Below are 22,634 nucleotides of genomic sequence, written 5' to 3' on the forward strand. Positions count from 1 at the left end.
GACTATAAGACGCACCCCCCCAATTTGGGAGGAATAATGGTTGTTAATGCTGCTGTTGAGTTCTGTTTACATTTATATTGGTGAAATATTATGTTATTAAATATTTTACCACATTTTTTACTTCAATTTTTTTCCCTATTTTCCTTCTCTAAAACCTAGATGCATCATATGGTTTAAAAATACAGTAAGTGATGGAAAAGATATTTCTTAACTTATGTATTTACATTATGGGACTTCCTATAAGGCTTTATCAGTCCTATTGTGTAGCAAGTTCATTTGCTATAATGTATTGATGTTGTTTGAAAGTTGTCTAATTTTAATGAAGAGCATATTTGTTTACCAGTGCTTACTACAGTAAATTCTAACTACACTATTCTTTTTCCATGTCATTGGATTAAGAATATAAAACCTACATCCAAGTGATTAGAGTTTATCTTTTAGCAAGTATGAGATTAAGGTCAATCAAAATAGAATTTATAAGCGAATGTTTTAATACTTTAAATGTGTGAACAATGTGGTTATTGTGGACATTATGTACACAGTTTTGTTCTAACATAAATTTGCTTTAAAATCTCCCTAAGATCATTCAAAAATTAATAAACCAACAATATGTATTAAGCACTTATTTCTAGGAATTGTATGAGGTTCTGTGGAAGCTATAAAAAGATTATAGTTTTATTCCTCAGAAATTCTATACTCAAGTTGATATATAGTAAAATCTAGAGCTACAAACTCAAATGCTCTCAGCTGCCAGATAGGTATTATAAACATGCTAACTGTCTTGGTATAAAATAATAGGGAGAATTATGGCTTCTGTTAACTCAGTTAATACCTTGATTAAGGACATTTACATAAATAAACATACATACAGACAGTTATTCAGATTTTAAAATAGACAAGGGGAAGTTAAGAATAGTATGGGAAAAGAAGAAGCAAAAGAACTTTATGTATGACCCATGGACATGAATTAAGATGGGGGAATGCAGGTGGGAGGGGGATATAGGGCAGAGGGGAATAAAGGGAAGAAAAAATGGGACAACTATAATAGCATAATCAATAAAATATATTTAAAAAAAGAGATTGAATTTAGCATAGCCCTAAGTTTGCAACCCAACCTTTGCCATTGGGGATCAATCTTCAGATACCTGGAAGGAGTCAGAACTTGAAAGGAGTGCCTTCACAAACAGATATGTGCTAGTGGACACACATAGAGCTTTCTCTGGTGGAGAGCAGATTTTTCAAATTTCTTATTAGGTTTATTTCTAGGTAATGTGTTCCAGTGTACATGCATGTGTATTTCCTGTGGTGATCATGGTTCTTTTAATTCTCTCTTACATTTTATAATTGGTCATTGATATTTTGAGTTTTGCTTATTAATCTCATGTCCACCCAACATATTGAACTATTTTTTGTACTACTAAGACTTTTGATATGAATTTAAGTAAAACTGAAGGTACTGTGGTTTCCTGACTTGTACCTATTTTCGCCATTTAATATGATGTTACTTTTGATTTCTTATGTTTCCTTTTAATCAGGTTGAGGAAATATCCTTCTATTTCTAATTTTCTTTACCCTTAGTTTTTGTTTATTTAAATCAGGAGTAGATACAGACTGTTATCAAGACTTTTCCAATATCTATTGGGATGCTCTTGTCATTTCCACTTACTTGAACCCTGCTCCAGTGATAAATCTTACTTGGACATGATATGCTATTGACTTAATACACTGCTAGAATCTGTTTAGGATTTTTGCATATGCATTTTAAAAACTAGGGGGGTAGAAATGGGAGGGAGGTGGGGAGGACTGGGAGGGTGGGCTGGGATGGGAGTAAAAGAAAACTGTACTTGAACAATTAAAATAAAATTTTTAAAAAATGGAAAAAAGTTTATAACCTAGTTTTGATAGTTGATGCCAGCTTTATAGTATATGTTGGGAAGCTTTGTATCTTTTGCATGCATTATCTGTTGATTTACTGTTTTATAAGACTCACCTATAAAAACCATCTTGCTTCTGCTCATAATGTCTTTTTAAAAGTGGATGTTACCTGCCTTTTAAGTCTTCTTTGTTTCTGGCCTTTAATAAAAACTTTTAAACTACATCCTATATCAGTTTTTATAATTATATTTTCATAGGAAACCTTCATTTCCTTTAGCTATTTCAAATGTGAGGCCATAATTTACATGTGAAATTGTTGAATAACTTCATTGTTTGTCTTTTTATTATTATCTCATTTTCTCATGTTACTAAATTACTTCAATTTTTTTATTTTTGAATGTATTACCTAGAAACACCATAATTTATATAACTAATCACGTATTTTTTAGACATTAGGTTGTTTCCAACTCATTAGTAAATCCAAATTTTTATAATAGAGATAAAACTCAGCAGATGACTTCTAAGTCAGTGATCTTCCCACTATACTGCAGTATTTTATGCCATCTGTTTTGTATAAATTTATAAGAAAATACATATAATTGAAAGTCATTTTTGTATTCAGAAATTCATATAACAGACTATCAAAATGTAGAAAATAAACTATAGCTAATTAGCAAAATAAAATTTCATGCAAAACCTAGAGTTAGAGTTTTAGTAGCTAATCATTTAAAATTAAAAATTAGGTAATTTTTTACTCATTTTTAGATCATCATGTCTTAGTCCACATTTATCATAATTATAAAATTATCAGGTACTGTCTACCTTTTCTTACATTAATAATGATTATAATGCTTCTATTGCATTTACATTTTATAAGCATTAACATAAAAAATATCTAAGAGTTTATTTGAGCCAAACTGATGACATATACTGGGGAACAAGATTGCAAATGCTTCTGGGAATAACAGTTTGAGGTTTCTCTTCTAAGATTCAGGAAGGAATTTAAGGAGGATTACGTGAATGTGGGAGAAAGCAAGATGGGGATTGGATTACAGGGTAGTTAAGAATATGTTCTTTCTCAAGGGTATTCCATCCACTTTAAATGAAGGGTCTGAAAAGAGGCATTTTAAAGGTATGTTAACCTGGATGCACTGAAACAATGGACAGAGCTTGCTTAAGGCGAAGATAGGCCTTTGACTAAAAAAGTTCTGTGCCTAGGCATAACTACCCACCATGACCTGCCAGTTAGGAATTTATGACTTATTACAGTACCCCCTTTTGTCCACCTAAGGTATATTCATATATATTATTTAACTTGCTTCTGGCAACAAAAGTATGAGGTAGACAGGTTGGTCACAATTGTGCTTATTTTATTGAAAATAAAATCTGGCTCTCAGGGAGATTATGAGGTTTACTAAAGGCTTATAACTCCTTATTAGTAATAGAGCTGTTATCAAGCGAAGTTGTTTTTTTTTAATTTTGTGCCTGATGTTTTGTAAAAATATCTGAAATACCACATACCAAACTTTTTTTAAACTATTAAGTGCAGAACATTTACTCTTCATTTTTTAAAAACCAAGTCCTGTTTTTCCTTACTTGAATGTCCCCTGCTTCTGTCTAGTTTATTCTTCTAAATCAGACCTTTGTTATTGCATAAATGAATAATTACAGTTATCCCTTTTTTAAATTTTATTTTTAATCACAGTTTACACTGAGTACTATTTTGTATTAGTTTCAGATGTATAGCATAGTGGCAAGACAGTCATATACTTTACATAATGATTCCCCCAATATTCGAAGTACCCATCCCACATCATTCATAGTTACTACAATATTATTGACCATACTTTCCATGCTGTACTTCACATCCCTGTGATTGTTTTGAAACTACCAATTAGTACTTCTTTATTCCTTCACCTTTTTCACCTGGCCCCCCAACCCCTTCCCCTCTGGCAACTACCAGTTTGTTCTCTATACCTGTGAGTTTGTTTCTATTTTGTTTGTTCATTCATTTTGTTCTGAGATTCCACATATAAGTGAAATTATATACTTATTTAGAAAGATAAAGAAGTCCTTCTCTGTCTGACTTATTTTACTTAACAAAATACCCTTTAGGTCTGTCCATGCTGTCACAAATGTTAAGATTTTGTTCTTTTTAATGGCCTAGTAATATTCCATTGTATACAGGTACCACAATTTTTATTCACTTGTCTATTTATGTCCACTTTGTTTGCTTCCATAATTGGGGTCTTATAAATATTGCTGCAGTGAATATTGGGGAGCATATTTTTTTAATTAGTGTTTTGGGTTTCCTTAGATATATACCAGGAAATAGTATTGCTGGGTCCTAAGGCAGATCCATTTTTAATTTTTTCAGAAAACTCCATACTGTTTTCAATAGTGCCTGCACCAATTTACAATCCCACCAACAGTGCAAGAGGATTCCCCTTTCTTCACATCCTCACCAACATTTGTCATTTGTTGATTTATTGATAATAGTCATTCTGATAGGTATGATGTGATATCTCATTGTGGTTTAAATTCGCATTTCTTTGAAGATTAGTGATGTTGAGCATCTTTTCATGTCTATTGGCCATCTATATGTCCCCTGGAGAAGTGTCTATTCAGGAACTCTGCCCATTTTTTAATTGGATTGCTTGTTTGTTTGGTGTTGAGTTGTATGAGCTTCGTATATATTTTGGGTATTAATCCCTTATTCAGTGTATCATTGGCAAGTATATTCTCCCATTCAGTGGGTTGCATCTTCCTTTTGTTGATGGTTTCCTTTGCTTTGCAAAACTTTTTAGTTTGATGTAGTCCCATTTGTTTATTTTTTCTCTTGTTTCTCTTGTCCTACCTAGGAGAGATGTCAGAAAAAATATTGCTAAGAGAAATGTCAGAGGTTTTACTGCCTGTGTTTTCTTCTAGTACAATTATCCCTTTCTGATGTTTCCGTCAGCTGCTCTCATGCTCCAATACTGCTTCCAAAATAATCTTCCTGTGATGGTTAATTTTATCTGTCAACTTGACTCGTCTATGGGATGCCCAGATAGCTGTTAAAACATTACTTCTGGGTGTGTCTGTGAGGGTATTTCTGTAAAGTATTTGCATTTGATTCAGTGGAATGAATGGAGAGCTGTCCCTCACTATTGTGGGAAGGCATCATCCAATCCACCGGGTACTTAAATGAAACAAAAATGTCTAGGAAGGATGAATTCTGTTTCTCTTCTTGAGCTGGGACATCCATCTCCTGCCCTTGAACATTGAAGCTCCTGGTTTAGGGCCTTGGGACTCTGCACTTACACCAGTGGCTCCTTGGTTCTCAGCCTAGACTCAGACTGAATTATATCACCTGCTTTCCTGGTGCTCCAGCTTATAAATAGCTGACTGTTGGACTTTTTGGCCTCCTAACCATGTGAGCCAATTATAAATATCCTTATATATGTATATCTGTATGTATAATTATATTCATATCTATAATCCATATTTTATTGGTTCTGTTTCTCTGGAGAACCCTAATACACTTCCTAAATCTGCTTTCATGTGTTGTTTTCCTTATTAAAGAAATGTAAATTGCTATTGATTGACTTCGTAGTAAGAACTATTTTTCAGCCTAATATCTAGGACCTCCTTGGTCCTGATTTGAATATCCAACTTTTGTTCTAGGTAATATGTGTAGCTCCTTACTCTCTTATACTGTGCTTCTCACATGAAGTACTTTTTTTCTGTATCTCTACCTATTTAAATTCAATCCATGTAAGTCCCTAAATAAATTTCCTTTTCTCTTGAGTAAACATTCTAATCTATTCTGATTTCTGTATTCTGTGCTATACTATTTTGTAGTTCTCATTGTGTGTATCATTTATTTTAAGTTTAATTATATGTCATTATACTTGATTATATTACATTTTTATAACTATATTGTCAGTTCTTGATAGGCCAGGATGATGACTTAAACTTGTTTGTATTATAAACTTTATTCTTTGTATTCTCTAAAGTATACAACACAGTGCTTTGCATATTATAGTTCATTAAATTTCTTTGAATTAAATAAACAAAACTACATATTTATTATTAGTAGTATGTTGGAAAGACAGGTTGAAACAGAACTAGACCTTAATCTGTATCAGATCCATGATAAAGACTTTGTGAATGCTTCTAAAAAACTATTTGGGTTCTACATTTCTTTATTGCAAGATTTCTCATTCTCAGCATTATTGATATTTTAAGCCAAATAATTATTGCAGGAGGCTCTCCTGTGCTTTGTAGGATGTTAAGCAGCATCTCTGGCTTCTACCCACTAGATGCTGGTAGCACCATCCAAGCTGTCACTAAAAAAATATGTTCAGACATTGTCAGATGTCCCTCAGGAGCAAAATCGCTGCCAGTTGAGAGCCACTCTAGTGATTTTAGCAAATTTTTTTCAACAGAGCCTAAGTATGTAAAGAAAGCAATTCAAATTAAAATGTTATTGAAAGTGCCTCTTATTCTTTTTTAGTGTTTTATTGAATTTCCATGCTATTACGAATGCATGTTGCTGGACTATAAAGAACACTATAGGGATATGCTCATTCAGTGCTATTTAAATTTATAACTTTAGTAGCTTATAATATCTAAAGTAAATTGTCAGAATGTTGAATTAGCTTTGGCAGGAAGCCTGGACGAACCACTTACTAGGGAACAGGGAAAACAGGAATAGAGAATGAACAAGGTACATCCTTAGTTGTTCTTCTTACTCAAGATAAAACTTCATAATATTTATTCAATAGTCATATATAAAGTGCCTTATATATACATACAAGAATAGTAAACATTGAATGGAATCCCTTTTTTTTAAAAAAAAAGGTAAGAACTGTTCCTCCTTTTTAGAAATGTATAATGCATTTTGAATACACACACACACACACACACACACACACACACACACACACACACACATTCCAGAAACAATATCAAAAACAAGACAGTGTATGGGAGTACATACACATGAATTGAATAACCAATGCATATTAAATGTCTTAGAAAAATAGTTTATTTTGTCTTGGAATTGTCATTTTCTGAGCAGTTTTCATTTGAAACATCTTGCATTTACTCTGCCCTTTCTCTAAAAAATCAGACTATCTTTGTCTTGTTACAGTCCTCATTTCAGTTTTTACCAGAGGTTAGAGCTCATTTTATGGATCTGAAGTTGGAATATTCTCCAGCCACACCATCCTTCTACCTGCAAATTTCCAATCAATAATATGGGGTAATGCAATACTATGAGTTCTATTAACCTCTCAGTAATTAACTTGGGAGTGAAAGTAAACTGTTTTTACAGTTACAAGTCATGATTAACAAACTGTTTCTGCTTGTTAGTCCTATAGTTCATTCTGTAGTGTTAGGAGCTGAGAAGGAAGAATAGGTATATTTGGGGTGAGGAAAACAGAAGAGTTTGAAAGGTGATTGCTAGTTAATGATAAAAATAAAAACCGTGAAGAAAGATCAGCTACAGCTCAACTTACCTGATTTCTCTGCTGTCACTCCTGAAAACATTAGAAAAGCAATCAGATTTTTCTACCATATAAACAACCTCCTTAGCTTGTTGTTTTTCTTTTTTTAACTTAATTCTTATTTTTCTTCAAAGTAATGTGTTCACATGTTTTATAAAGTCAATTGGTTCTAAAATACCTCATAACAGCAACAAAATCCAGCTGTTTTCCCTGCTGCTTCCAGAAACACTTTATTTTAGTTGCTTCTTCTGATATTCACATTCTTATTTCATACTATGTCCTTTGCTTTATCAGTTTTAGGCATCACATGTTTATTTCTGTACTAGTTTTCTGTAGCTACCATAACAAATTATCACAAACATAATGGCCTAAAACAAAAATTTGTTAACTTGTAATTCTATAGTTCAGAAATCCCATACAGGGTCTTATTTAGGCTAAGATCAAGATATGGACAGGGTTGCATTCCTTTTTGGAGGCTCCAGGGGAGAATCCATTTCCTTTCTTTTTCCAGCTTCCAGTGGCCACATTCTTTCCTAGGCTCATGGTCCCTTTCCTTCATCTTCAAAGCAGACAACATCAGACAGGCCTAGTCTTCACACTTGCCATCTCTCTGATTTTCTCTTCTACTTTTAAGGACTCTTGCAATTGTATTGGAATGCAAAGATAATCTAGAATAAACTCCTTTCATAAGATCAGCTGATTAGCAGCCTTAATTCCATCTGCAACTTTAAATCCACTTTGCCATGTAACCTAACATATTCACAGGTGTCATGTATATGAAACCATATGTTTAGAAGGGGAGTATAGAATTATTTCAAATATTTTGGGATGGTCAGTAGACATTCTAGTCAATGTGTTTATCCCCTGGAGTGAAAGTGAGACAGGAGATTTGAATCTGTAGTCCCCTTAGTTAGTCACAGGTCACCAAGTTCGTCTTATAATGTGAGCATCTGATCAAACTGATGAAGAATAATTATGTATTTAAAAACACATGTTGATACAACACAGTCTCTAAACTTAAACTGACTACTTCTTCCGTGGCTCTATTTAAAAGCAAAAACAATAGTCTGTCCTGATTCTTAAATAAAAAGGATGAGTGTTGGAGTTATAAGATGGGTTAACTTTTGAAAAGAAATGGTATTGATGGTGTCTCATCATTGTGATTTTAATTAATGTCATTGTGTAATTGTGCACTTAAAAATGGTTAAAATGTAAAGGAAAATATACAGGGAACCAATAGTGATGGGAAGGAAACTGGGACTCATATCAATGGAGTAGATCAGAAGGAAGAAAGAAACATCCAATCAGAAAAGAATGAAGAAACAAGAATTCAAAAAAATGAGCAGAAGCTTAGGAACCTCCAGGACATCTTTAAATGTTCCAACATCTGAATTATAGGGGTGCCAGAATGGAGAAGAGGAAGAGCTACAAGTGGAAGTTATTTGAACAAATAATAAAGGAGAACTCCCCCATTCTGGCAAAGGAAATAGACTTCCAGGAAGTCCAGGAAGCTCAGAGAATCCAGAAGAAGTTGGACTGAAGGAGGAACACACTAAGGCACATCATAATTACATTACCCAAGATGAAAGATAAGGAGAGAATCTTAAAAGCAACAAGACAAAAGGAGAGAGTTACCTACTAAGGAGTGCCCAAAAGACTGTTAGCTGATTTCTCAAAAGAGACCTTACAGGCCAGAAGGGGCTGAAAAGAGTATTCCAAATCATGAAAGGCAAGGACCTACATCCAAGATTCTCTATCCAGCAAAGCTTTCATTTAGAATGGAAAGACAGATCAAGTGCTTCCCAGATAAGGTCAAGTTAAAGGAGTTCATCATCACCAAGCCCTTATTATATGACATGTTAAAGGGATTTATCTAAGAAAAGAAGATAAAAAAAAACATGTATAGTAAAATGACAGCACACTCACAATTATTAACAACCACACCTAAAACAAAACCAAAAGAAACTAAGCAAACAACTAGAACAGGAACAGAACCACAGAAATTAAGATCATGTGGAGGGTTAGTAACAGGGGAGTGAAAGGAGAAGAGAGGGGGGAACGGTAGAAAATAGACAGGCCAAGGGTAAGAATAGTATGGGAAATGTAGAAGCTAAAGAACTTATGACACATGGACATGAACTAAAGGGGGGGAATGTGTGTGGTAGTGGGTGTGAAGGGTGGAGGAGAGTGAAAGGGGGAAAATGAGACAACTGTAATAGCATAATCAATAAAAGGTATTTTTTAAAAATTTAAAACAAAAAATGGCTAAAATGTAAATTTTTAAAGTTATAGTTACCACAGTAAAATAAAAAAGAAAGCAAAAACTATAATGTGACATAATGTGACATTTATTCCTGGACTTTGTTCTATTCTCTTGCTTTATGTCTATCCTTATGCATATAGTCTTTTTTACTGGAGCTTTGTAGTAACTTGAAATCAGGAAGTGAGAATCCTCCAACTTTCTTCTTTCCAAGATTGATTATTCTGTTTCCCTTGAAGATCCATTTGAATTTTAGAATTTGCTTATCACTTTTTGGAACTGAGTCTTAAGCCCAGCTCTGCTGCTCTTTGTTATGAAACCTTTGAAAATTGCTCCTTTCATTTTTTTCATAGTTATTATTATGGGTTATGAGAGTTAAATGAGACAGTATATGGAAAGCCTAACATAATGCTTAGCATATATAAAATGCTTAATATATTAGGTTGGGCAAAAAATCCATTATGTTTTTCCCATAAGATAGCTCTAGTAGTGCTTAGTTGTCTTTAACTTCATTCAAAACAATTTTGTTAGATTGTATTGTTACAGCTGTCATATCAGGGTACATTTAAAAAATCAAAATTGGTGAATTTTTGTGCAACTATTTTAATATTGCACAAAATGGTATAGAAGATGGAAGAAGATATACAACATTTTCAGTATATTATACTTTATTATTTCAAGAAAGGTAAAAATACAACAGAAACGTAATAAAAGATTTGTGCAGTGTATAGAGAAGGTGCTATGACTGATCAAACATGACAAAAGCTGTTTGCCAAGTTTCTTGGTACTATTAACATTTTGGCCAAATAATTCTTTGCTGTGGGGCTGTCTTACGCATTAGAAGATGTTTAGCAGTACCCCTGGCTTCTACCCACTAGAAGCCAATAACAGGAGATAGCTGACATACTCAAAATATCTAAATCAATAGTTATTGGTGAAAATGAAAAATGTGTGTTTTATTTTAGAGAAAAAAATGTAACAGACTTTTTGGACATCCTAATACTACTATTAATAGTATTGCTACTATTATTTACTACTGTCGCTGACAATGTAATACCATATACATACAGTATTACATATATACCATATATGTGCATATGGTATTACATATACATATAAACATACATATTTTACTTCAGTAAACAGTAAAGTAAAATAGAACTCTGACTCAAGTGTATTCTTTCTTTTACAATGAGGACAATGTGTTATAATGGAGAAAGAACAGGAGATTTGGAATGAGTCTGCCTGAATACAGTAACTATGGAATACTGATAGTATGTTGTAATATTTATAGGTATATTAAATCAAGCTGTGTTTTATGATACCATGAAAATAGAGATGTCATTTTCAGAAATCAGTTCAAAGGTCAAAATTAATAGTTGGTAAAGTTATTATTTAGTTGTAGTCAGGGAACAGAAAAAAGGGGGGTTAAAGTAAGTTTATTCTTGATTCTTGTTTATAACCCTTATGACTTACTTGTTTTCTTTAATTACTTCTAGATTATGGAGGATTTAAGCATCTATGTTCATCAGGGATATTGGCCTATAATTTCCTCTCTTTGTAGTGTCTATCTGGTTTTGTAGTGTCTATCTGGTTTTTGAATTAGGGTAATGCTGGCCTCGTTAAAAGAGCTTGGAAGACTTCCCTTCTCTTGAATTTTTCAAAATAGTTTGAGAAGGATAGGTATTAATTCTTATTTGAATGTTTGGTAAAATTCTCCTGTGAAGCCATGCACTCCAGGACTTTTGTTTGCTGGGAGTTTATCTTTTTTTTTTTTTAATTACTACTTCAGTTTCCTTAGCTGTAATCAGTCTATTCTGGTTTTCTGATTCTTCCTGATTCATCTTTTGAATATTGTATGTTTCTAGGAGTTTATTTATTTCACCCAGGTTGTTCAACCTCTTGGTGTATAGTTGTTCATAATAATTTCTTACAATCTTTTGATTTTCTGTGATGTCAGTGTTACTTCTCTTTTATTTCTGATTTTATTTATTTGCATCCTTTCTCTTTTTTTCTTGGTAGGTCTGGATAAAGGTTGGTCAATCTTATTTATCTTTTCAAAGAACCAGTTCTTGGTTTCATTGATCTTTTATATTGTTTTTTAACCTCCATGTCATTTATTTCCAGTCTGACCTTTATTATTTCCTTCCCCCTACTTTCTCTGGACTCTTTTGTTCATTTTGTAATTCTTTTAGGTATAGCATTTAGATTGTTTGAGATTTTTCTTGCTTCTTTTGAAGTAGGGCTGTAATGCTATTATGAAATTCCCTCTCAGGACTGTTTTCACGATGTCCCATAGATTTTGGGTTGTAGTAGATGTTTAGTTGTTTCCAGGCAACTTTCAATATCTCCCTTCATCTCATCATTAACTCATTCATTGTTTAATAACATACTATTTAGCCTCCATGTGTTTGAATGTTTTAAATTTTTTTATTGTACTCGATTTCTATTAATAGTTTCCTTTCATACCAGAGAAAATGCTTGATATGATTTCAGTCTTCTTAGATTTATTAAGACTTAATTTGTGTCTTAACATGTGCCCTTTCTTTGAGAATGTTCCCTGTGCATTTGAGAAGAATGTATATCTTTTGCTTTGGGATAACATGTTTTGTAAATATCAATTAAATCCATGTGATCCACTGTGTCATTTAAAGTCACTGTTGCCTTGCTGATTTTTGTATGGAAGATTTATCCATTGATGCCAGTGGAGTGTTAAAATCCTCTACTATAAGTGGAACCTAATCAACAAAACAAGCAAGCAAGCAAAATATAACCAGAAACACTGAAATGGGGAACAAACTGATAGTAACTAGGGGGGAGAGGGATAATGGGGGAAAATAGAGGAAGGTCCATCACAGAACATGTATGGGGGACACATGGACAAAGCCAAAGGGGGTAGGTTCAAGGGTGGGAAGTGGGGATGGGTGTGGCGGGGGGGTCACAGTGGGATGAAAATGGAGACAAGTATACTTGAACAGCAATGATTTAAAAAAAATCCCTACTGTGACTATATTCCTATTGATCTTTCCCTTAATGTCCACCAGATGTTCTTTGTATTTTTAGGTGCTCCTATGTTGGTTGTATATATGTTTACAAAAGTTATATCCAGTTGTTATAACCTTTGTTTTAAAGTCTGTTTTATCTGAGTATTACTACCCCAGCATTTTTTGGTTTCAATTGGCATGAAATATTTTTTTCTATCCCTTCACTTTCATTATTTGTGTATCCTTTGTTCTAAGGTAGGTCTCTTGTAGACCACATATGTATGGATTATGTATTCTTATCCATTTAGCTACCCTATGTTTTTTTATTGGAGCATTTAATTGATTCACATTTGAAGTTATTATTAATAGGTACTTATTTACTGCCATTTTATTCTTTATTCCTATGTTCCTTTCTTATGCATTTCTTTGTTTTTTCCTCTTCTTAAAGCAGGCCTTTTAACATTTCTTACAGTACTTGTTTAGTGCAAATGAACTCCTTTAGTTAGTTAGTCTGGAAAGCTCTTTATTTCACCTTCAATTTTAAGTGACAGCCATACTGGATAAAGTAGTCTTGGTTGTAAGTTCTTGCTTTTCTTTCTTTTTTTATTTTTCCTTTTAATTGAATATATTGGGGTGGTACTAATTAACAGTATATGCAGGTTTGAGGTGCACAATTTCACAACACATCATTTCTACACTGTACTGTGTGTTCATCACCCAAAGTAAAGTCTCCTTCCATAGTAGGTCCTTGATTTTTATCACTTTGACTATTTCATGCCAGGCTTCTGGCCTGAAGTGTTTGTGTTGAGAAATCATCTGATAGCCTTATGGGAGTTCCTTTGTAGGTAACTAATTGCTTCTCTCTTGCTGATTTTAAGATTCTCCCTTTGTCTTCAACCTTTAGCATTTCAATTATGATGTGTTGTGATGTGGGAGTCTTTGAGTTTATCTTTATTGGGACTCTCTGTGCTTCCTGAACTTGTTTGACTTCTTCCTTCACCAGGTTAGGGAAGTTTTCAGCCATTATTTCTTGAAACAGGTTCTCTGTTCCTTGCTCATTCTCTTCTCCTTTTGGTACCCATACAATGTGGATGTCATTAAGCTTGATGTTGTCCCTTAGGTCCCTTAGACTTTTGTAATTATTTAAAAATTTCTCTTCTTTCTGATGCTCTGCTTGGGTGCTTACTGTTTATCCTCTAAATCACTGATTTGATCCTCTGCTTCATCTAACCTGCTGTTGATTCCTTCTAGTGTATTCTTCATTTCAGATATTGTATTCATTTCTGACTGATTCTTTTTTATTATTTCTATGTTCATTTTTAATGCTTACTCTCTCTTTGTTGAAATTCTCACTGAAATCATTCATTCTTCCCCTAGGGTCCTTGAACATTCTTGTAACCATTGTCATAAACTCTGCATTTGGCTTCTTTGGTTGATTCCATTTCATTTTCTCTTTTTGTGGGGGATTTCTCTTGTTGTTACATTATGGAACTTATTTGTTTGTCTCCACATTTTGTCTCTGTGTACTAGGTAGATATGCTGTAACTCAGAGTCTTGTTGTGTTCACTTTATGATGTAGGTGTCTTGTTGGGCTCAGTGACACATTCTTCCAGATCAGCTGAGCTTGTTACCCCAGGAATGTTTCCTGTGGGTTATGTGCACTCTTCTGTTTTAGTTGAGTCTTAAATGCTTTTGGCCTTTCATGGGTGAAGTTAACCCTTCAGGCTGACTTACTGTAAGGATAAACCTCAGTCACTGTGTATGAGTCACTGTGCAGAGGCTGCCCCCAAAGATGGATTTGTTCCCAGCATCATCTGGTGCCTGCCAGAATCTCCCTTTTGGTGTGCCATTTGTGCGGCTAGCTGGGTCAAGCTCTGGTATGGTATGAGGCCATAACTAGTTGTGTTGGCTCTGGGTCCACTTTGGCTGGATTCAGATACAGGTCAATGTCAGACATTGTGTTTAACTGGCCTTGGGCTACCCATCTGGAGCTACCACCCTATTCACTGTTTGCGGCTGCATCTACTGGGCCTGGATGTGTGGGGGAGATGCTGATATGTGTACAAGGGTTGGCTTCTTCTAGATTAGAGCTGGGGCAGATCTATAAAAGGTCTGAGGCCCCCCGAGGTCCACTTCCATCTGCCAGCTACTCTGTCCCCTGGCCCCCCGCCAAGGTTACCTGGTCTTCCTCCAGAGCCTTCCAAATAAAGAATGCAGAGTTGGCTTAGGCTGGCTGTGACCCACAGACCCTTCTGTTTGAGGGCTTAGTAGGGTTGGGTGACTAGGGTCAGGAGATCAGGGCTAATGGCTCCCCTACTTGGGAGCCATGCAGTCAGGCACTCAATGAGGGGAAAGTGCCCCAGAGCCTAACTACTCAGTCTCTGCCAGAGACTCCAACCCTAGCTCTTCCAGGAAGAGCCTGCTGCAGTTTCAGGTTGGGTGCAGCCAGCCATCCCCTCTGCTGGAGCAAGCTCAGCAGGGCAGATCTACCAGGACTGGGGAGGACATATCTAAAGAGTCTCCCATTAGGGTGCGCTGGGCAAACCCGCAGGAGGGGGACAATTACTTTTTCCTGGTCCCAGACAATAGCCTCCAAGGGAGACACACTCTGAATGACCCAGATCTGAGCAGTACCCCATTGCCTCTGCAGAACTGAGCTCAGCAGAGTGTGGCCACTGGGATTTGGAAGGACAAATCCAATCTCCCATTGGGGGTGGTGCCAGCAAGCCTGTAGGAGTGAGGTGGTCACTTCTTCCTCTTCCAAGTATAGCACAGTCAGAGCTCACGGGAGAGGTAGGAATGCCCCCCACCCCCTCAGGATCTAGCCACATAACCCACTATCCACCTGAGAGATTCCCAGTTAAAAGCTTCCTCAGGAGATATACTCTGTGAAAGACCCAGCTCTGCATGGCACTCTTACCCCAACTAACAACTAAACTCAGCAGGGTGGGGTCACAGAGTGGAAGGGCAGGCCAGGTTGATTTAACAGGGTGCTTGAGGTAGGGAAGATTGGTCTCCTATCCAAAGCTACACAGTTCATTTGCTGCCTGAGTCCCTGCCAAGAGCTTCTCCAGAAAAAGAGCACCCCAAAGATCCCTGCTGGGTGCAGTCAGCAGTCCCCTCTGCAGTACCCAAGCACAGCAGAGTGGTGTCACCTATAGTTGTAGAACCAGGCACTGCACTCCCCATGCTTGTGCAATAATGATTAGAGTGTTCAACCCTGGGATGGTGGGTTCTGGGTCTCTAGCAGACTCTCTTCTTTCTCAGATGGACTGCACTGATTATCATAATCAGATGCTAGTGGGCTCCTCTTCCCATCTCTGTTGCTCTGTGTTGAGGATCCCTGCCTGGGGTAGAGATTCCACATTCCTGGGTGGTGGGGGAGGGCAGGAGTTTTGCAGCCAAGATATCCCTCCAGCTTTTCAGCCGCCACACGTAGGTGCAGGGGCCAGCCCTTTCTAAATCTTTGTCCTTCTTACCAGTCTTTATGTGGGTTCTGTAAATCCTTGGTTGCAGTACAGTGGTACCTCGGGACTCATTGTTAATTCATTTCAGAACTTGTGAAGAGTGCCAAAACTGCTGAGTACCTAACATGACAAGTGATAAAGCACTTTCTCTTGCGCAGCAGCATTGTGACTCATACAAGTTCTAGCAAGTGTGATGAGTCCTGAGCAAGTGCCAAGTGCTGAAACATTTTTTTTTTTGTCAAAATGCAATGAGTACAGGGTTTAATGAGTTCTGAAGCTGACAAGTACCCAGGTATGACTGTATTTTAGTTCAGCTAGTATTCAGTTGGTTATTCAGGTTGATTGCTCTATAATTTACCTGTAAAACATTTTGGCACTGGGAACAGGTGAGTTTAGCTTCCATCTACTCTGCAGCCATCTTGGAATCCTAGGTAGTTTCTTTTTACTGAATTTTTTCCTGGTGTTTTTATCAGGAAAGGAGGTTTTTAACCTCCTTTCTCATTTCTTTGTTCGGTGTAGTACAGACACACTCCAACTTTCTTGTGTTTTTAGTTATTCAATCATATGATTACCCTATTTTGTCAATGTTTTATTCATATGCATATTTATGTCATACATTCATTTTAAAACAAATAGCGATACATTAAATCATATATTTTATCTGACATTTTTTTAGCCTCTCCTGAGGGCATGCTTATGTATTTTAGAGAGAGGGGAAGGGAAGGAGAGAAGAGGGAGAGAAACATTGATGAGAGAGGGAGATATCAGTCAGTTGCATCCTGAACAGAGACCAAACCCCTCAACCTAGGTGTGTGCCCTGACTAAGAATCAAACTCATGACCTTTCAGTTTATAAGATGACCCTAAATCAACTGTGCCACACCAGTTGGGGCTGCCTGCCTTTTTTTTTTTAAGTTTTATTTATTGTATTTATTGGAGTGACATTGCTTTAAAAACTATATAGGTTTAAGGTGTGTAATTCTGTAATATGTCATCTGTATATTACATTATGTGTTCACCATCCCATCAAGTCTTCTTCCATCACCATTTATCCCCCCTCTACCACCTTCTTGTGTTACTCCCCATCCCCACTTACCTACCTTAACAGTTGAAACCATTATCATTGGTTTGAAGTTGATGTGGGAATACTAATCTGGAAGTTTACCTTCCCCAGGTTGAGATTCCAAGAAAGGCAATATTTGAGGTAGTGTTACTCAGCATTTATCAGAAAAATAAGTTGTTTGTGGAGTAAAATTGAAGTTCATCATAGCAAATTTCTTTTTATTTTTCTTCTGTAAATCAAACATTAATATCATGGCATCCTTGAATCATTATTGTACTAATGAATTGAAATATTTCTGTAATCTATGCCATTTATGTAATAGGCATTATGGACTGCTTATATTATAGCCAGTCTACTTTACAATGATAGGTGCTTTAAAAATTTTTTTTGAAATAATTTCAAACTTTCAGCCTCTAGTGTACTATATTACAGATATTTGTGTATTCATCTGCTTCCCTACAAAACTTTGATTTCTTAGCTTTCTCATTCTCTCGATTGCATCCATTACATACTATGAACCCAGTGAGTAAAACAATGCACTCATTATTTGCAAGGCTATAAATTGAAGTCCTTAATTTTTCAGTAGTGTTTTTGCTCTAATGTGTTTATTAATACCCCAACAATCTCACCTCCTAATTGTATAGGTTTAATAACTGACAATGAAAATGATTTTTAAATGGCTATTTTAAACCTCCTACAGAGTTATATAATTTGTCATTTTAGTAACATCTAGTACTGCTCTAGTTATTTTACTATGGTCTTATTTAGTATGTCAGTAATAGTATGTCAGTATGTCAGTAAGGTATTATATGATATGAATTAAGTTAGATTTCATTAGTGTTTTTTATCATTCAGTCATGACACTTTAAGTATGTGAAATCTCAAAAAAAATCTGAACACTAGTTCCATTAGCAAGAATAAATGGTAACATTAAAGAGTTTAAATGTAGAGTTTTCAATAAAGATAATTTGGTTAGATTGTTATTTTCTAATGGAAACAAGAGTGTCATTTATTAATTTATATGAGACAGGATGTATCCTAAAGTATCTGTAATATATAAGTTCCTTACTTATGATACTCCTTTTTTGATATCTAGTACTTATAAAGTCAAATAATCAGAAAGTTCCTTTTTAAGCACTGAATTAGAGCAGTGTTAAGTCGGTATCTAGGAGTTTTAAGAACCTAGAGCACTGGTCTGAGAGAGATATGATAGTAGCCACAAATGCAAGCCTTATATATAGTTTAAAAATTTTAGTAGCACATTTTAAAAATGAAAAAGAAGTCAATGAAGTTAATTTTAATACAGTATAGCTTATTTAACTCAATATATCCACAATGTTATTTTAACATGTAGTCACTATTTTAAAATTAACCTTTTTTATACTAAGTATTTAAAGTCTGGTATGCATTTGACACTTAATGTATATGTTATTTAGCACCTTTACTTACTAAATCCTTCAGTTATTTAAGAAAATTACTGAATATTTCTGTGTCTCAATTTCCCCATTTTTTACAATGGAGACAGTTATAACAGTTAAATTAAATAATATATAACATGCCTAGAAAGTGTTAGGTATTACATAAACCTTAGTTGCTTTCCAAAAATATTTCAAACACATGAACATGACATGTCATGACATTACTGCCTCAAGGCAAAGATCATATGTTAAACATTAAATTTGTAACCCTCACATCATCTCTTTTTATTGCACAGTGCTGAGTACACAGATCTCTGAATCCTTGTTTAAGTTGTTTTTTAAAGGAAGCAAAATTAGTATTGTTTTATCAGTTGTGACAAATATACCACACTAATGCATAATTTTAAAAGAGAAAACTGCGGTGGGGGATCTGTGAAATAAATGTCTTTACTTATTGCTTAATTTATCTGTAAACCTAAAACTATGTAAAAAATAAAGTCTGTTATAAAAAACAAAACAACAAAAAAAAGCAAACACCATATCTGCTGTTTTGTTTTGATATATCTTAGTGACAGAATCCATCTGTAAAAGTGGCCATTTCAGATTCATTGAAACCATCAATTATAAAAGTTTAGTTTTGGTTAAAAATCTAACTTAATGTCTTTCCTCGTTTGCTATCTGCTTCCTTTTAACTACAATATGGAAAAAGTAATCACAAAATGTTTTTTTCCTCCACAATTATTGGGGTGGACACTAGGGATTATTGGTGGCACTGTGATGCTACTGGCAGAAATAGTCCTATTTTTTTATACACTATTGCCAGTTTTGAGAATATTTTCTTCTGATTTCAGGTTGGGTGGGACGATATCAGCATACAAGATAGTACCAGATGAAATAGAAGAAATCAAGGTATAGTATGGCATTTTTCACCTCTACAAAGATTTAGAATCTTGGTGGGAAGTGGGAGAATAATATCTTATTCTTTATGCTATTAAATATTTAGGTATGTTAGTATAGCATTTAATTCCCAGTTATCTTATTTGAATTTTATACACACACACACATGCACGCAGAGGGTCCAGCAAAAGTAGCGCCTGCTTGAGTGTGGTTGGTACGGTAATAATAAGGGTGTTTTAATTTGAACACTTCACCTAATATGTCATATGGTAAGCTTGAGTGTGATGTTGTTATGTTACAGAATTGTTTGCTTATGATTTTATATGATTTTTTTAGTAAAAACGGGGCATTATTTATGCCAGACTCTATGTTGTGTATATATATATGTGTGTGTGTGTGTGTGTGTGTGTGTGTGTGTATCAGATAACCACCATCAGATTTCATCTATCATTATCAATGCGTTTCTAAGAAAAATGTTAAGAGAATCAAAAAGGAACCCTTTCCTGTGAAATTCATTGAAAATATACTGAGGAAAACACTGCATGTAAGCATTAGCATGCACAATGTATTATTATCTTTTTATCTTGTTTTATTTCTTTTCCCTATGAGCTTGCAGCGGTTACAAATAATATCAGTCTCCTAGTAAATATTTTCTGGTTCCTTTGAAAACAATATGTCAATTTAAAATTTACAGTACAGTACAAAAATGTACAATACAGTATAAAATTTAAAACTGACCTTTTGAAAATTAAAGCATTACTACAATCTTCTGTCTGTCTCTAACATTTTACTAAATCCTATGGACTATTTGTCTTCTAACATAACATATGGCCCTTGTTTAAAAGTAATTTAGCCAAAATACATATATGCATATGACAAGGCCTGTCCAGAAAAAGTCCAGCCATTATTAATGTAAGGAGAATGGTTTGTGCGACTTCAAAGTAACCTGGCAGCCAAGCAGAGTGGACTAGAATGTTCATGCGTGAACATTGACAACTTCAATGTACTAGTCAGTGAGGGCAGTGGATACCATTGAGTGGCATGTGTACTCTATCACTGTCGCATTCAAAATGACTGAGCAAATAGAGCAATGAATCTGCATCAAATTTTGCATTAAGCCTGAACATTCCTTCACGGGAACTATTGGATTATTCAGAAGGCCACAGCTATAAGCAATTGGAGATTGGCAGCTTCATCACGCCAACATGCCCACTCATACAACACGTCTCCTACAGAATATTTTTGGCAAAACATCAAATCACCCAGCTGACTCAGCCCCCCTACAGCCCAGATTTGGCACCCTGAAACTTCTGGCTTTTTCCAAAACTAAAATCACCTTTGAAAGGGAAGAGATTTCAGACCATCAATGAGTTTCAGGAAAATACGACAGGGCAGCTGATGGTGATTGAGAGAACATCCCACATTGCCTACTTAGAAGGGGAGTGAGACATCCTTCTCCTATATACAGTGTTTCTTGTATCTTGTATCTTCTTCAATAAATGTTTCTATTTTTCATGTTATGTGGCTGGGTACTTACTAGACAGACCTCAGTATATGCATAGCCCAATGGCACAGACAATGTGGTAAAGGCCAGGGGCAGGGCCTTGGTGGCAGAGGGCAAAGAGAGGGAAAATGGGGAACATCGTAAAAGCGCCTATAATTTAAAAAAATTACAACTTAACAATAACTGAACTTACTACCTTTTTGATAAATATAATTTGAATAATTTGAGTAACAATAGTCAAGGGTAAACAATACTGAATTAAGTTCTTTAAAATAACATGTAAAGCTCTCAACAAATCATTAAGTTTGATTTGGTCACCTTTTCAAAACCAAGTTCAATAAGTTCCGTCTTAATAAATAATTCCTTAATTTGTTTATTTAATTTTTAAATTAGTTGAGCTCATTGTTCTTTATTATATACTATTAGTTTCAATATGTCAGGTGTTATGTGTAGTCATCAGAAATTAATGCCATGATTATATTCTAGTATTTAAAAGAAAGGAGTGTCAAGACACTTATTTAAACTTCATATAAATTCACAAAATAATTGGCTGGGAGGAACCTTTGATCTAATTCAAATCTCTCATTTTTCAAAAGAGAAAATGGGAATAAATAAAGGTGAATTTCTTAAAATTAATTGTTTGAGATCCATTACTTCCAGAAATATAGTCAAGGGTTTAAAGGGTCAGAATAATGTGAGCATACTTCTTGAAATATATATTATACGTTAGAAAAACTTAAACTGTAGAAACTTTGAATAATCAGTAAATATATATATATATATATAATTAAGCAGTATTAATATAGAGGATATAGAGTTGAAATCCATCTCTCTAAAAGGTGTTCTGTCTATTTACAATAATGTTAAGTGATTAAGGTAAACAAAATGTTCTTGAAAGACATAGGAAGAGCACTTGGCCATTTGGAAAAGAGAATCAGCAGTCTTTCCAAGAACTCAGGAAATTGGAGTTTTATACAGTTCTATATTCTGTGAAAGGATATAAAAATTAGATAATATGGCAACAGATCATAGGGTGTAAAATAAACTGTTGAGCTATAGGGCTGACATTGGGTCTTTATGCCATGTTAAGAAATTTAGATTTTATGCTGAAAACTACAGGGTGCTGTCATGGGATTGGAAGATAGAAAGTAACATAATCAGCTTGTAAAAATTTTTAGGTTTTTCTGTGATGAGTGAGGAAAATGATTTCAGTGAAGAGGAGTTTCCATCTATAACAAAGGAGACCAGGTTGCAGGAATATAGGCACAAAATGATTAAAACCTGAGCTTAAGTGGTGATAGTGAGACTTAAGAGTAAACTGAGATTCAAGAAATATTAAAGTAGAATAAAAAAATACTTGGCAATTTATTGGATGTTTAGGAAAGATGGACTCAGGTGTTTGCATTAGGAAATTGAGTAGATTGTATTAACTGTTAACTTCAAGAAGAAATACAAGAAAAGGACTAAGTTGAGAGAAAAGAGGGTAAGTTTTGGACTTATTTACTTTGTATTATATATCCCTCTCAGATAACCAAATATTCACTAAGTCATTGGATGAATCAGCTGGAACTCAGAAAAGATAATTCTGTCTTTTGATTGATATTGGGATTGTCATTATTCAAGTTAGTTGAGGCCATGCTCATACATACAATCACCTAAAAAATCTGCCTGGGGT

At 34.8% G+C, this 22,634-nt stretch overlaps 1 protein-coding gene across 4 annotated transcripts in view; it reads left to right on the forward strand.

Moving 5' to 3' along the window:
* GPHN (gephyrin) overlaps positions 1-22,634 on the forward strand; it is a 440,641-nt gene that overhangs the window by 140,139 nt on the left and 277,868 nt on the right. For all 4 annotated transcript variants that reach the window (XM_045822936.1, XM_045822937.1, XM_045822938.1 and 1 more), the window contains exon 3: positions 19,410-19,467. In XM_045822936.1, coding sequence (XP_045678892.1) covers positions 19,410-19,467 — 58 coding nt within the window. The remainder of the gene's footprint in view (positions 1-19,409; positions 19,468-22,634) is intronic.

This window comes from Phyllostomus hastatus, unplaced genomic scaffold (assembly GCF_019186645.2).
Source record: "Phyllostomus hastatus isolate PE091 unplaced genomic scaffold, TTU_PhHast_1.1 phas_scaffold_501, whole genome shotgun sequence".
In the NCBI taxonomy this organism is placed as follows: domain Eukaryota; kingdom Metazoa; phylum Chordata; class Mammalia; order Chiroptera; family Phyllostomidae; genus Phyllostomus; species Phyllostomus hastatus.